The sequence below is a fragment of the Acipenser ruthenus genome, chromosome 12 (genome assembly GCF_902713425.1).
Source record: "Acipenser ruthenus chromosome 12, fAciRut3.2 maternal haplotype, whole genome shotgun sequence".
Taxonomy (NCBI): domain Eukaryota; kingdom Metazoa; phylum Chordata; class Actinopteri; order Acipenseriformes; family Acipenseridae; genus Acipenser; species Acipenser ruthenus.
The window spans coordinates 8,190,006-8,207,114 of NC_081200.1; the positions used below are offsets into that span (position 1 = coordinate 8,190,006).

The following is a 17,109-nucleotide window of genomic DNA, read 5'->3' on the forward strand; positions in this document are numbered from 1 at the left end:
AGATATTTCAGAAAGAGAGATTTATTTTGACCTGGATAAATGGGAACAGCCTGTCCCTGTTTAAACAGAGAAACCTTGTTTAGGCAGGGCCCGAGAAGGGCTATGTTTTGATTTGTTTATTTTGTTTTGTTATTAAATAAATACATTCCACAGCATTTTACTGCATCCTGGTGTTGGGCATTTATTATTTAAAGAAAAACACAGAGTTTTGGGAAGTCAGCCACCGGGATTAATAAAGTACGAGGCTGACTTTGTCACAATAACATAAATAAATAACATAAAATGTTTTTGATGTGCATACCACCTATTTTTTTTATTTTTTTTGGCAGCTCTCCGTCTGGCTTGCTGGCTGCTGCATAATCCAGTTTATGTCCTGGCTGTCATATTTGTTTACATCGTCGAGTTGAATTTGTTTGAATTTCAGAAAGTCAGAAAACAGTGACAGTGACATTTTAATCACCATTTTAGTGTTTGTAGTAAGTTTGTAATTAATTTTCTGTTAAGTGACAGAATCACATAATAGAGGGAGACTATTGCCCGGTGGTGTAAGGATGTTAGGGCAATAGTTCAATCTATTTTTTGCTCCTATGGTGAGGTTTTAAACAATCACAGGCCAGAATTTGCAACCAACGATTCATATATCATCATCATCATCATCATTATCTTCAGCCTTTTTCAATCCACTGCTGGATGAAGGCCTCCCCAAGATTCTTCCACAGAAGCCTGTCTGCTGCATCCCTCATCCACGTTGCTCCGGCGTGTTTCCTAATTTCATCTTGCCATCTTCCTGGAGGTCTTCTTCTTGGTCGCTTTATATCTCTTGGGATCCAATCTAGTATATCTTTGGTCCAACGATGGTCTGTTCTTCTTGCTACATGTTCGGCCCACTGCCATTTCAGTTTTCACGCTTATAATAACATTGCATACTTTTGTTTGCGCTCTTAGCCAGTCCTTCCTTTTCTTGTCTCTTCTTGTTATTCCCAGCATGCATCTTTCCATACACCGTTGAGTCATTTGTAATTTTTGAGTCATTTTTGCATTGAGGGTCCAGGTTTCGCATTCGTAAGTTAGCACTGGCAGCACACATTGGTCGAAGACTTTCCTCTTCAGGCATAAGGGTAGTTTCCCTTTCAGAACCATGCTTAATCTTCCAAAGGCACTCCAGCCCATGTTTGCTCTTCTGTTGATTTCGCACATTTGGTTCTCCTTTGCCGAAACTAACTGTCCTAAGTATACATAGTTACTGACTTCTTCAAGCTTGATCCCATTGACTTCAATTGCCTGTGGAGTGGTATATTTATTGAACACGACTTGAGTCTTCTTCAGGTTCATTTTCAAACCCGCTTTGATGCTAGCCTTGTGTAGTTCTCATATTCTTGTTTGTAATTCTTCTGGGCACATTGTAAATATGAGGATGTCATCAGTAAATCATAGTTTTACAGACTGTATTAAGCAAAAGAAAGTGCCAAATGACTGGAACAATGCATCAGTGATACTTTTACATAAGAAAGGAGATAAAGAAGACCTCAAGAACTACAGACCTATTAGCTTACTTCCTATAATCTACACATGTTTTACCAAGATACTCATCATCAAGATAAATTTGACTCGGCACAATCAAATGAGCAAGCAGGATTCAGGAGTGGATTTAGCACAATGGATCATCTTATTTATTTATTTTTTATTATTATTTATTTCTTAGCAGACGCCCTTATCCAGGGCGACTTACAATCGTAAGCAAATACATTTCAAGTGTTACAGTACAAGTAATACAGTAAGAGCAAGATAAATACAATGACTTTGGTTCAAGCAAGTACAAGTGTGACAAAATACAATTCAATACTACAGCAGATAACATTGACAGTGATAGTTATATCAAGATATGATTAACTACAAAATACTACAGATTAAACACTTGGCAGATTACAGTACTCTGAAGTACGGGATTAAATGCAGTAAAATAGGGGGTAGATAAGAGCAAATAAAGCGCAATTAAGGAAGGGTGATAGTGTCCCAGGGGAAAAACAGAGGAGTTCTACAGGTGCTGTCTGAAGAGGTGAGTCTTAAGGAGGCACCGGAATGTGGTCAGGGACTGGGCGGTCCTGACATCTGTAGGTAGGTCATTCCACCACTGCGGAGCGAGGGTGGAGAAGGAGCGGGCTCTGGAGGCAGGGGAGCGTAGAGGAGGTAGAGCCAGTCTTCTAGTGCAGGCGGAGCGGAGAGGTCGAGTGGGGGTGTAGGGAGAGATGAGGGTCTGGAGGTAGCTGGGTGCAGTCTGGTCAAGGCATCTGTAGGCTAGTACAAGAGTCTTGAACTGGATGCGAGCGGTGATCGGTAGCCAGTGGAGTGAGCGGAGTAGTGGAGTTGCGTGGGAGAAGCGAGGCAGAGAGAACACCAGGCGGGCAGCGGAGTTCTGGATGAGCTGGAGCGGACGGGTGGCGGATGCAGGGAGGCCAGCCAGGAGGGAGTTGCAGTAGTCTAGGCGGGAGAGTACCAAGGCCTGGACCAGGAGCTGGGTGGCGTAGTTGGTGAGGAAGGGTCGGATTCTTCGGATGTTGCTCAGGAAGAATCGGCAAGTGCCAGAGTGGAGATGTGCTGGGAATAAGAGAGGCAGGGGTCCATCTTCAAGTTGTACGGCAAGTGATTCAAACCAGCAACGAGTACGAACTACCACTTTGCTTGGGATTCATTGACTATGAAAAAGCCTTTGACTCCATTTACACAAGATCTGTATTAAGCTCTCTGAAAAAAACAAGGTATTGAGAAAACGTACAGAGACTTGATCAGCACCATATACAAGAATGCAACATCCACAGTAAGACTATAAAAACTGACAAAATCAAGATTAAAAAAGGAGTTGGCGAAGGAGATACAATTTCCCCAAAGCTCCTCACGGCCACCCTAGAAGACATTTTCAAAACACTGGATTTGGAAAATAAGGGGCTGAAGATCAATGGAGCCTACTTGAACACCTACAATTTACGATTTAAAGATTTTTTAATCTTTTAAACTTTTTGTGTACATCTTTTAAAAACCTTTTTCTTTCATATGCCTATAGGCATATGAAAGAAAAAGGTTTTTAAAAGATGTACACAAAAAGTTTAAAAGATTAAAAAATCTTTTATTTTCAGGACGTTTCGGGCAAAAGCCCTTCTTCAGCTGTTTTTTTTCACTTTTTTTTGTTTTGTTTTATTTTCACTTCACTTTTTAAACAGCTGAAGAAGGGCTTTTACCCGAAACGTCTTGAAAATAAAATATTTTTTAATCTTTGAAACTTTTTGTGTACATCTTTCAGCAACCTCAACCGGCCAAAGAAAGAGAAAAATAACTCCTTTTTGGGGGGATGCATGCACTGCCATTGTTTTTTGAACACGCTCAAATGTTAACTTTCTGTTTCCGTCTTATTCATACTTCAATGAGCACGACAGAAAGCAAAATATTTTATAGAAGAATGTAATTACACCGTGTAACAATTTTTTTTTTTTTTTTTGGTTCCTGGGTAGTAAGTGTTATTTCCTAATTGCTTATGCCTCAAAAGTATAGAAAATGGCTATTATTTCCCACAAACTTTGCTTTTGTGACCAGGACAGTGATATTTTGAAATTTACCTATTTTCCAGAACATTCCAGATAGATTCAGTGCTGAGTAAACTTGGAGTAACTTCTAGAACTTTCTAGAACTTTCCAGTAATATAAATAGTAGTATAAATACAGGGGCCTTAAGCCCACCAGTTCAGTTTAGTTCCAGCTGCCTAAGTGGATACATATCTGCATTTTTCTGAGATGGCATCAAGAGGCTGCAAGCAACCGGCAGACACATTTTGCTATGTCTGCGGCCAATTTATCAAGACAAGAGCGAAAAAGTACTCAGTGGAAGCATCTGCTAAGATGTGTGAGGCCTACAAGGCATATTTCGGCATGCCTGTCGGGGATCAAGACAAACCCTGGGCACCTCATTTCACCTGTGAGCACTGCAAAAAAACTCTGGAAGGTAAGATGGACAATTGTTGCTCGGAATTTTATGTTATAAAATTTGTTAAAATTTTTAAAATTGTAAAAGTTTTTAATTTTAAAATGTTTTACAATTTTCAATGTTATTGAAAAAAATATATCATATATGAAAAATGTTGCGAGAATCTCTTACACATTAGTCATGGGTGAAATAAATGTATTTTTGTAGGATGGTACAGAGGGGAAAAGAGAGCCATGAAGTTCGCTATCCCAAGAATTTGGCGGGAACCCACTGACCACTCTGCATGGTGGACCCTTTCAAACGTCGGACTGGCAAGAATGCACCTGCTATCACGTATCCGGACCTTCCTTCATCCATCGCCCCGGTGCCACACTGCCATGAGCTCCCCGTACCCACTCCTCCGGAGAGAGAGCAGCCGTCTTTAGAAGAGAGCAACAAGTCAGAGAGCGAGGAAGACGTTGTAGATCCAGATGACAATTTCAGAGGTGGAGCTGAGGAGAGAAACCCATACTACCCCAACCAAAAAGACCTCAACGACTTGATTAGAGATCTCGGTCTCACCAAGTCCAATGCCGAGCTTTTGACGTCTAGGCTCAAGCAGTGGAACTTGTTGGATGAAAGTGTGCAAGTCGCAGATCAGAGGAAGTGTCACCAACCTTTTTCCAGCTTCTTCACCCATCAGGATGGGCTCTGCTTCTGCCACAATGTGACCAGTCTGTTCGAGGCAATCGGAATCGCCTGTAACCAGAAATCTCGAAAAACTACTCACTTCTAAATCTTTTGTAGTCATTTTTGTATTACTTTAGTATAAATACATGTTAATTTGGATTCATATGTTGTTTTTTTCTGACTTTATGTGAACGAAAAGACACAAATTCGCCCGTTTTCTCATTGGAAATAGGTAAATTTCAAAATATCACTGTCCTGGTCACAAAAGCAAAGTTTGTGGGGAATAATAGCCATTTTCTATACTTTTGAGGCATAAGCAATTAGGAAATAACACTTACTACCCAGGAACAAAAATTGTGTTACATAGTGTTATTTTAAGTGATTGACTCAGAAAGTGGAAGGAACAACAATCCATGGTGATCCAAATCTAAAATGACAAATCAGATACAGCTGGTAAATTTTTGAAAAAGCGCAACACACAATTTACATTAAACATATATTTTTTTGTAAAAAGCCACATATTCAAATGCACTTTACCATTTTAAATGTCTCTTCACCACTTGGGAGACATACTGCAGTCCTACATAAAGTAAAAAAGGTCAGACCCAAATCTCAATGTTGCAACCATCTGACATCAGGCCCAATTCACAAAACTGTTTTAAAGAATGTTTTGTTAAGCCCCTGTTAATAATTTGATAAACCCTTTTTTAACTGTTTAAAAGAGGGTTTATTAGTTTATTCTCATTTTTCAAAACACAGATTAACCTGAGAGTGTTTCCAAACACTCTTTTTGAAAGTGTCCTTAGTAAAAATTGAAGAGGGTCCATCTGGGCTCTATTTACAAAGCTTTAAAGAATATTTAAAGTTTTGGTTTTTTTTACGTTTGATATTACTGTAAAGAACAGTTTAATAAATATCAAACTTTATTTTATTCATAAAAATAGACTTTGAAAAAAACATTCTTAAAATACCCCATGAGTTAAAGCTTTGTGAATACAGCCCATTTGTTATCTCAATACTTTTTCACCAGGACTAACACAAACATTACTAAATGTAACAAAGCATCACAAATGATCTACAAACAGACCGAATATGCCATCTCCTGTACGTACATCGGTCATTCCCTGCCGTTACATAAGTGTTCATCCTTACTTTTAGAAAATCACTGAGTTTGTAAAATACTCAGGTCTCTTCTGTTTTTGACTGGTGCACTGGCTTTATGGAAAGATTCATGGTTGATCCAGACATCCTTTCTATTGCTGCTTCAACAACAGAATGTACACAGCATGATACAGAGCATCCACTGATTACCAAAACATCCCCTAACAGCTTGATAACTTCCAGCAGCTTCAGGCAACACTTGTTTGAAGTGAGTGTGACAGATAATAAACTTGTTCAATCTCTTTCCTACCTCATATTGCCTTATCTTTAGTACTTCATACTCTCTGCTATGCCTTCTGTCAGACTTGTATGCCTGTATTCATTTATTTTCAATGTAAAAAGAATACATGCACAAATCACCTTCATTGTCAATTTCATGAACTTTCCTTGTAAATCGAGTGCATGGGGAATGTGAGGCGTGTAATTCCACATGGAGGCATGGAACATGTTTTTTGACATTTCAATATGAGTCTTCATGCTGTGCCCATCACAACAGTGACTTCTTAAACACTTTGTTTGAACAATAGCCAATCTGCTGCATTAAGAATGTTTTTGGTGTTTGATAGTTCTTCAATGTTTGCATTTAAACACCCAATTTAGTTTTACCATCTTTAAACAGTGAATGTTGCTGTCAGTTGTCATATAAACCAGGATGTGTTGCTGAGCTGATAGCTAATGCGTTCATTAGTGCCATTAAATAGCAAGGAGTTCATTATTTAGAAACAAATGTGTATAGAGTAGATACAGCTGTAAAGTGTAGAAAAACTATGACTCTGACTGTGGTCCTCACTAAAGATTTGTGGAGGGCCCCATTAGAAACTATAAGACTACTGGGAGCATGTGCCACTATAATCAGCTGTACATTTAAGATGACATTGATTTTTATTCAGTAGTGCTGTAAGTCAATGTTTTGGGTTTAGTACAGAAAGTGCTGCTGCTCAGGCAAACTCTAGGGATTTTCAAAATAGAAGTGGGAAGTTTACCTGGAGATGTCAGTGACAGGCCATTGATGACCACTGGTCTAGTGTCAAGTAATTTCAGTATAGGGGAAAGCAAGGTAAACTGCAAGCTTATTGCTCACTGAGTTCTAGGAACAGCAGACCAGGGTTCAAATGAAAGAAGCAAATGGGAGAAACTAAAATATGGCTCTGCAGGGGTTGGACAAAAAAATAGAAACGCCTGTGAGGTCAGACCAGGTTTTGTGTAAATGAGCTCACTTGAATGAAGAATGTGTTAAGTAAGGCACTCCAGTCAGACTGTAATAAAAAAAATAAATTAAAAAAATCATTTTCAACCACAAAGTGCGAAAAAGCAGCTGTCCAAATTCCAATTACATGGTAAGAAATAGGATGACTCTAAAGCCCTTTCACATTAGCACCCCTACCCGGGCCCGGACCCGGGTTCTGGCTACCCAGGTCACAATCCTGCGTAGTCTGAAACCACAGACCTGGGTTGTACCCGGGTTGACCAGGGTCCCAGCAACCCACCTCAGGATGTGGGTCGACACACTTTGATCCGGATTGAGCGAGACAAAATGCATGATGGCCATTTGAGCGCTGATGGGATAACAGAAACAGTCACGCCTGCATGAAGGTTTCACTTCCGCAAGGAACATTTCTGTTTAGCCATATTTTTGTGATTGAGACACAGCATGAGCCAGTCTGCAGCAAGGATGTAGAAACATTTGCTCTAATCAACATTTGGGCCGACGGCCGAGAGAAGCTTGGACAGAAGTGTCTGTAACAAGCCTCTTCAGGGACATTAATACTTGCATTGTGCACTGTCTGTCACCCAGGTCAACCCTGCTTTATCAAAAGCAGTGTGAAGTACCAGACCTGCATGTCACCTGGTCCTGACACGGGTAGAGCATGCCAGTGTGAAAGGGGCTTTAAGCAATATCTTACATTAAAACGATTTAAATGTCAAGCATGCAAGCAGACAAGTTCCAAACTGAAGTATCGCACTCTTCGTTCACACACCGTTCAACGTGTTCAGCTATTTTCTTGGGAATTGTAGTTCTAACACCCCATAGTAAACAGGTCGGTGATGCGCGTTGGACTGGAATTCCCAGAGTTCCGTGCTGCATGCTGCCTCCGTCTTCTTCCCTAGTAACTGTTGGCTGAAATGCAGGGCCTCTCTTGGTGATTAGGACTGGCAATTATAATTTCACATTACTAAGTCACATGTTGTAAATGTTTACATTTTTTACTAATATTTATTTTCCAAAATGGAAAGACTGATAAATCCTGAAGATCACATCCATCGCCGGGAAACCGCGGATTTGCTTATATTTAATGTTTTGCTGACCCTTACAATAATGACTATTTGGTTGTTTAGACAACGCAGAGTTAGACTTTTGCATGAAACCGGTGGAGCAATGTTGTATGGTAAGTAAAAGTGCACTGAGAAGATGTTAAACTCCCCCCCCCTTAATACTTTCAAGACAGTTGTTTAACTTCCCTGCAAAGTTATTCTTCCTGTTAGTTTAACTGGTAGCTGATGCTGCTCTTTTTCTTATATCGAGCTATTAATTTATTTACCTTTTTTTATCAATTAACACTGTAAAGTATGCAAATTCGCTAAATTCGATTTCTACATAGAATAAATACCGTATCCACATAAGCTGTCGTACAGTGCATGTTATGAAACCACGGGGCCAATGTACAGCTATGACAAAATAATGTAAGTATTGAGACATAAAAAAAAACGAACATAATTGAGATATTTTATTTAACATTATGTTATCAATGAAACCAGGGGTGTGTTGCGGGGTCGTAGGGAGCGCCGACCCACTGGGCAGCAAGAGCACCGCTTCCTTACTTCACGTGCAGAATATTGTTTTGCTCCCATTAATATATGGAGATAGATATACATTTGTATAGCCAATACAGATAAGCAAAGAATACAGTAACCGTAAGAAACCCTTGAGAGATAAATAATGAAAATGTCTGAATAAAGCGTGCCTCTGGTCTGGAACAACAGGTGTGAACAATGTGGAAGGGAACCTGTATCAATGCTGTGCTAAGGTGTCAGCGTTTTACAATCATTTTTTTTTAAATTTGTAATTCTTAAGAAGTGTTAATAGTGGGCTGCAGTGCCTGATGCAGCTGTGAACAGGTGGGCCTCAGGTAAAATAAAGTTTGTGAATGCCTGATGTAGAGGAAGCACAGCATACCGTTTGTGGTCGAACTAGGAAAAGTTGTAAAACTATAGGCATGTTCATCTTTTTACAAATGTTACTTGGGTTCCATTTGACCCAGAGCTGTCCACGAAATATGATTCTTACAAAATTTGCTCAATTATTACGTTGGGTTAGCACTTTATTTCATTATTTTTTTTACATAATTTTTAGGCCAGTACTAGTGTTTTACCACCATTTTCCAAAATATATTTTCTTTTTAGGGTTAATAATGGGCGCAGTTTTACGATATGGAACCCCACCTTCACTCCCTCAAAGTACTCTGATATTTAGCTGCTGGAACCTCCAAACCACTCCTGCAACACTGATGGTTAACCTGTCAGATCAAGTGTTTGAGTATCAGTACATAGGAGAGGTCGCCAACGACAACGTCAAAGCTCATCAGGGAAATAAGATGCTCCGAAAGGTAGGATGTTCACAGTAGCTAATGTTCACAACAACTAACATAGTTATTGCATATTGTTTTTCTTTTTAGGATGTACCTGTGATTATTCCTAGATCTGCACCCTAGTTTTGAGTATGCAGATATTTGGCCCATCTTGACATCCTTTCCCATTCTCAGTTTATGTGTAAACCTATGCAGTGCTTCTTGAGCACAGTTGAGCTTGAGCACAAAATACGACTTCCAAACATATATTTACTGACAGGATATGCAATAAAGAGACTCATGTGCACTATTGGAATTATTAATGATTTGAATAGCTTCAGATCTCATATTTAGATCAACACAACACAGCCCTAGCAACAGTATTATATAAAATGTATCAGGTAGGATTCAGGGAATTCTGACAACAAATGTTACATCTGTTTTGATAAAGAAGAAATGGTTAAAATGGCTCCATTGACTGATTGACTGAAGCTTGCACTGTGGTGCTGTGTAAACCTCTGGCATCCTGTTTATCATGTAGTTATAATTTTTATCTCTGCAAGAGGAAGCTGACCTGCAAAGCCAACGCCTGTTTTTACAAGGTGTCTTGAAATGAAATGAGTAGTGTGAGCCTGGTTTGCTCTGTGTTTTATTTTTTAATAAATATAAACCAACCGCAAATAATACTGCTAATAAAAAAAAAAAATGTATCTGGAAGCCAGATATTGTTAGACTTTATTAACCACGATGATTACTGTGCATGTGTCATTATTGTAGATGGAAATGTTTAATTAGTGTTGGCTTTTGCTCTTCTCATGATATATATTGTATAACATGGCACACTACTATGATTTATCTTAACAATTGCTTTGCTGTAGTAGGCATGCTTCATTTATTAATTACAATTGTAGCAGGGTGTCTGAGAAAATGAACCTCGCTATTCCCTTAGGACAGACTGTGCACTTCTTAATAACACAGGCTGCTCATCTGCATGGAATAGAGAAGTCACATTCATATTCCAGTTGAGAGGTTTTAAAAGACCTTGCAGAGTGCCTTTGTGTCCAAGAAGGCATAAAAATCATTAAGCAAGCATTCCAGATGGGTATTACTTTGAAAGATAAGGATTTCATTGCAATAGTGATTCCATTAAATGCAGCACTGTTGGGAATAGGATACTAAAATGTGCAGTCTGATTTACTTTTACTGCCATTTGGTTTAGGAGGTAATTAGGAGCTAGAGCACTTCAGAATCCCATTGTTATACCATTACTAAAAAAGCACAGTAAGGCAATTTGCTTATTCTTTTATTACTTGCTAGATATTTAATCTTTATTGCAAATGTTATATGTAGCGATATTGTCTTGCACCTTGTGGTAGATTACTAACAGTATATATGTGGAGTAGTGGTTAGGGCTGTGGACTCTTGACTGGAGGCTTGTGGGTTCAATCCCAGGTGGAGACACTGCTGTACTCTTGAGCAAGGTACTTTACCTAGATTGCTCCAGTAAAAACCCAACTGTATAAATGGGTAATTGTATGTAAAAATAATGTGATATCTTGTAATAATTGTAAGTCACCCTGGATAAGGGTGTCTGCTAAGAAAAAAAAAAAAAATATATATATATATATATATATATATATATATATATATATATATATATATATATATATATATATATATATTTTTCAATATAATGATATAAAAAAGACATTACAGTCAGCATTAGACTCCCACAGAAAATAGTGAGTGGACTCTAGGGTCACGCAATGTGGACCAACAGTTGCATATTTTCCTATCCACAAGGGGTCTGGGGTCTATCAGGCTACCCCAGTGGGGTCTAGGGGCAAAGCCCCTGGGGATTTTATCACATTTACAGTGCCAGTGCAGTCAATTTTACACCTAAAAAGATAAAGATATTAATTGGGGAGCTTTGTTCCATGAAACATCATACTGCTAGTTGGATGGGAAAAGGTTCATTTGCATGTAAAGAAATATATTATTGGATGTTATTATTGTATGATAACATTCTTTAAAATATGTATTCGCTTTTTAAAAAACCATGCAGACGCATTAAAAGGGAAAGTTGCGTCAGGAACATTAAAGGATTAAGTATTAAGGAGAAATCACATAGGCTATTCAAGATAAATAACAATGAAGATGGACTGTGAAAAATGCTGTTTCAGCAAAAATAGTGGGTGGACTGTGTCCACCCTTCCAAAAAAGTGAGTGGACTGCGTAAAGTCAGAGAAGCATTTGATCAAGGTTGTCTACCTGTCTTCAAATCAACCGCATGTCAGACTAGTTAAAGGTGACATCATACAGTAGGGAGTATATACTGAGCACTGTGATTAATCCAGAGTGTATTTCCTATATTAAATCACCAATATGTAATTAAAGATGTTAATAATGGTTTTATCTGCGGCTGTCTTGTTATTTAAATAGGTTCCCACCTTTACTGTGCATTAATAGTAGGGGTGGGTATTGGAACTGAGGATCTGTATTGCAATACTTAAGACAATATTGCGATATATTGTGATACATATTGGAATTCAACGCTGAATGATGCTGATTTTTTGCTACAAAAATAAATCTAAATATGTAGTAATATGTAGAATGTAATATGATAAATTAAATGAAATGCCCAGTAGCTCGTTTTTGTTGGATCCTCTGAAGTATGTGCATGTGCTCCCAATTTGAAAAATAGAAAAACAGTGCTGTTTTGGAAGCTATTTAAAATTCTCTAAAAACATTGTTTTTAAATGTAATTTTAAAATTTGTATTGTAAATAATATATTTATTTCCATTTTATATTAAACATGTTTTTCAAAAGTGCATCCTATGACTGGCCATAAACTTGGGTTTAAAGCTGCTTTATATATTGGTCAGTTCAGAGACACAGGGTTTGGAATAAACAACTGACCTTTAATATATATTACAAAAGCATAAATATGTTTAAAATACATTTAAAAAGAAAATACTGGTAAGTAATGTTATAAACTATTTATTTCTCACAACTTACAGTACCAGAACTGCTGCTTTTTTTTTTTTTTTTTTTTTTAAATGCAGTAGGTACAGGGGGAAAAAAAGGTATTCAGAATATAGTGTAAGATTACATTGTACAGAACTGTCAGCAGATAGTCTTTAAAAATAAATGTAAAAACTATCAAAATTGCACTGATACATTTCTTAAATTGGTGACGAATAAATAATAACTGAGCGTTTGTGTAATTCGTAATTTTATTGGATGCAGAGCTCCAGAAAAAAGATGGGGGAAGGACGTGATATACTATACAGGGCATCGTGGTGATTGAAGTTCTGCACTGAAGATTACCTCATAATGGAAAGGAATAGAAAAAAAAAATGCTTGATTAAAACAGTAAAAAAATATCCAAATGTTTGATGCTATACAGCCATACTTTTTAGATTTTATTAGGAAATGATTCCACACATGTGACTTTGCTTTGCAGAATTTAAGCAGCTCAAATTCTCAGTGTGCTTCTGCCATATTTTCTTTTGTGTTAGCACAGCTTGCATTACGAGTTCTCGTGGGAAGTGATTATCTCGAGAGATAATAGCCAACATTTTCCAGTTTCCCTGAATCAGTTTAATCAAAAATACCGGTCTAATTGTTCAAATACCGGTTACTGTATTGCCTGATGAATCGCAATATACCTATATATTGGTATTCCTCTAATCCTAAACTATTGATAATGTGCTTTGATGTACAAATGGTGTGCATCCAGGAACCACACACATGGGTACATTTGGGATCTGCCTGTGTATACTGTAATTTGGAGAGGAAGTATTATTAGTCCTTTTTTTTTTTTTTTTTGCCTTCCAGGAAGCCCACATCCAAAGAGCTATCTAGTTCAGATCCCAGACTTCAAGGCAGCAAGAATTTTCTTTCAAACCTTTATAATGCAACAGATATAAGCATTTGTCAGCCACTGACAGATATCAAATGTTTCCTTTAATGATTGTCTCATTAGCAGTTTTGCACACAGAAGCTCCAAGAAATTCAGCAATATGTGTTTTTGCTATAGAAAGAACTACAGCATTGTTGGCATCTTCCTCTTGCTTTTCAGTTTCTGCTCTGTCGACAGACAGCATCTGTCTTATTAGTCCAGTCAGCCCAGGACCTTGCAGAAGTTCTCCTCTGCCACACTGTCTGGTCAATAACATGAAGGACATTTGCAAAACCCAGTAGTTCGTTGCATCTATGTTGCAATATTTTAACTAAACACAACAGCTCTAAGTAGAGATCAATGAGAGTTTTAATTTTTTTAAAAAACAAAAAGTGTTGCAGTGCAAATAATATATTATCTAGTCAGAATTTACCCAAATATAGTAGTTGTAATAACACTATAAGGGATTTTAGAGAGGCTTACAATGCTTTTTGTATGCTTACATTCTAAATATTATTTTATTGCTATACCAAGCATGTTTTACCCAAATCTAACACTGTTTTATTCGGCAGATAGCTGTTGCTTGATCAACCAGAAAAGACCAAGCAAAAGTTTTTTTTATTTTTTTAACTAGCTGTCTTCCTTTTGAACAACTCAGATCAAACAATCTAAATCACTGTATTTTTTCAGTAAGTAGATTCTCCTCCTATGTCTACATTTGTGCTTATGCATTTTTTTTAAATGCAGTGCTGTAAATGTTGATGTCCCTGAGTTGCCATGGAAACAGCTGAAAGAATATGGAATGTGTGTATGTGGTGTGGTAAATATTGTATTGCCATTTCCAGTGCAGTACCTACTGCACTCTGTGGAAGTAAGTTGCAGCGCCGAACATCTTGCGCCTTGTAGGCTTTACATTCACAAAAGGGGTGTGATTGATAAAAAGACTTCCTAAATCTTTAACTCCCACACTTCAATGGATCCAAACCTCTGGGGTTTTTTATCAAGCTTGCTTTTGTTATTCATCACATACTTCCTCTGACCTTTGTTTTTAACATATTGTTTCTTGAAATTTTTATGTTCATCGTGTCTCAGCAGATTTCTCATATTCTGTCTGGTAACTGAAGATATATCCTGTTTCTGTAATTGCACCTTTGAATTTTTGAATGGCTTCATTCATTACTTGCCAATTCATAGCAACAAAACAGTGTCCCATCCATTTTTTTCTGCAGTGTTATAGAAAAGAATATTGCATAGCACCATTGTTTGAACCCATTGTCACCCATCATATATATATTTTTGCTTTGACAGTACATGTGTCTTTATTACAAACAGAATAAAAAGCATGCATCAGTCATACCATGCCATTAGCATGTACATAAGCCTCCTAAAGGCATTGCGCAGGTGTAGAGGTGATGCAGTGCTCAGTAATAACAAACACAACACAGTTCACAGTGAAAAAAAGCTCATTATTGTGCTGCAAATAATAACTGGCCCTACACAATGATGTGTATGGCACAGTTAAAACCCACGGGGTTCAGTCCCGAAATAATAACACACACTAAACACGATCACAAATTCCAACAGTGAGTGCTGCTAGTGCAAGTGGTGAATTATACAGCAGTGGTGAAACAGTAGTGCAGTGTAGTCCGAGTTTGATGCTGGCTAATAGCGACAGCTCCCAGATTTTTCTATAAATTACAAATGTGACAATTAATAGACAGACAGATACAACACAAAAACATTCACAGTTACTTTTTACTTGTACCGTCCCTTACAAGTCTTTTCACAACCATAACAAAGGAACAGATCGTTTCGCCACATCCCCTGACATACCCTCAGTCACGCCCCCTTCGGTAGCGAGTGCAATCGCTTTTCCTCCCATCCGCGATTGCCATTTCGCCTCCTACATTAAGGCACTCTCTTTCTGGATGTCCGACTTCCGTCTTTCCCTGGAATGAATTGCCAACCCATCCAGTCCGGGGAAAACACTGTTCCTGTTATAGTGCCCTTGCAGATCGGGAAGGAGATTTATGACTTGGATTCACTCGCTCTCTGTCACAGTCACATAAATCAATATTATAATGCTCTGTAATGTTCTGGTCCCTGATGTTTTGTGATTATGGTAATGGTCTGTTTTAGTTGATATTCACTACTAAACAACTGCTTGCAAAAGCTGTCGAATATTTCCAGAGTATAGAAAAATGTAGCAAGGCATGGTAAAATCACAATGGTAAAACACAAAGCATTGAAAAATAACACACAGTTAACCATTGTAATGTAGTGGTACAGTACTGTATAAGCATGACAGTAAACTGTGAAATTACATTGCAAATACAATACGGTGTATAACATGTATCTCTATATCCTTTTTACTATAAATGTAAAGAATGGGCCCCTATTCACAAAGCTAACGGTGTTTTATAAAGGAATAATTGATTAATTAAATCAAATCTTCAGTTCATTACAGCTTTTTAAAGTTCTAGAGACAGTTTATTCTTTTATTGTCATTATTTAAAGAACTGTTTAACCTAAGAGGAAGATTTGTGACTGTTACCTATGAAGATGATGCTAATAATAATAATAATAATAATAATAATAATAATAATAATGCAGACCATTCCTCTTTTCTCTCTCGGCAGTTGACATTTGACCCAGAAGTGTTCTTCAATATTTTATTACCGCCAATAATATTTAATGCAGCATATAGTTTAGACAAGGTAAGATAACTCTTTTTTTTGTTCCTGTGTTTGGTTGTTTAATAGCTTTTTTCTGGTTTCAGTGGCCCTCTACACTTGCATGCTGGTTGAAGGTCTTGCATGTGATTTCCAAGGCTCCCTAGCAAGTTTCATCAGTAGTGTATGCTCCTTGGGGTCACTTCCCTCTGTTACCACTGCAATGATTGTGTATGAAGAGCGAGAGGCGATGTCTTATTCATTGTCACTGCTGGTTGCTAATTAGAAGCAGGCACTGGCAGAGTTGCACAGGGACTAATGGCTTCTCCAGCCCCTTCTCTCTAGGAACATGCCAATTTAGCGGGAGAACCTGTCATCCCCAGAGTGAACTACAGGTTTTGATTGATGTTTGTGTAGTCTGAGCCTACTGAATTCCGTGTAAGTTCATCGTTACACTGTTTTTTATTTTTACAGAGGCCCTTCTTTCATAACTTTGGGTCAGTGTTAACATATGCCTTTTTCGGGACAGTCATCTCTTGCATTGTCATTGGGTGAGTATTCACTATTCACACTGATAAGAGTACAAAAATGCAAATCGACATGTAATTTACTAGAATTTAAATATTAACTAAAATAACATGGCAGATCTGTATATGAGTTTAGGAAAGATAACCACTCCAAAGAGTAAACCTGCTAATTCACTAATATGTATGTCTACTGGTGGTGCTAGATATTGGGTGTATTGTATTGGGTGAAGTTCCATGCATCATTATCAATCTTGTATTTAACCCAACTTTTAGCAATCATGCAGGACTGTTTCGTTAAAAAAAAACCAAAAAAAAACCCAGTTACTATAAACTAATTGTTTTGAGAATGAGCTCTATTCAATAAGGCACTAGGCTAAGCATTGACTGCTTGACTTTCTTATAACTTTTACATTACAATTTATGATTAAGTTAAAGTACATATGTAGAAATATGTCATCCGTAATTAACTTCAAGTTAAGATACACTATAATATATATATATATATATATATATATATATATATATATATATATATATATATAATATATATATATAAAATCTGGCGGTGCTACGAATTTCACCATTTATTCCAGCTTTTAAGTGTGTGGTTCTCTATCCCATGCTAGTCCCTGCACTT

At 37.6% G+C, this 17,109-nt stretch overlaps 1 protein-coding gene across 1 annotated transcript in view; it reads left to right on the top strand.

The window, feature by feature from the left end:
• Positions 1–7,848: 7,848 nt before the first annotated feature.
• The window catches only part of LOC117416778 (sodium/hydrogen exchanger 9-like), a 67,576-nt gene continuing 58,315 nt past the window's right edge, over positions 7,849–17,109 (top strand). The window contains exons 1-4 of the mRNA XM_059034203.1: positions 7,849–8,189; positions 9,205–9,407; positions 15,913–15,990; positions 16,420–16,496. Of these exons, the coding sequence (XP_058890186.1) occupies positions 8,030–8,189; positions 9,205–9,407; positions 15,913–15,990; positions 16,420–16,496 (518 nt within the window). The 5' untranslated portion in view covers positions 7,849–8,029. The remainder of the gene's footprint in view (positions 8,190–9,204; positions 9,408–15,912; positions 15,991–16,419; positions 16,497–17,109) is intronic.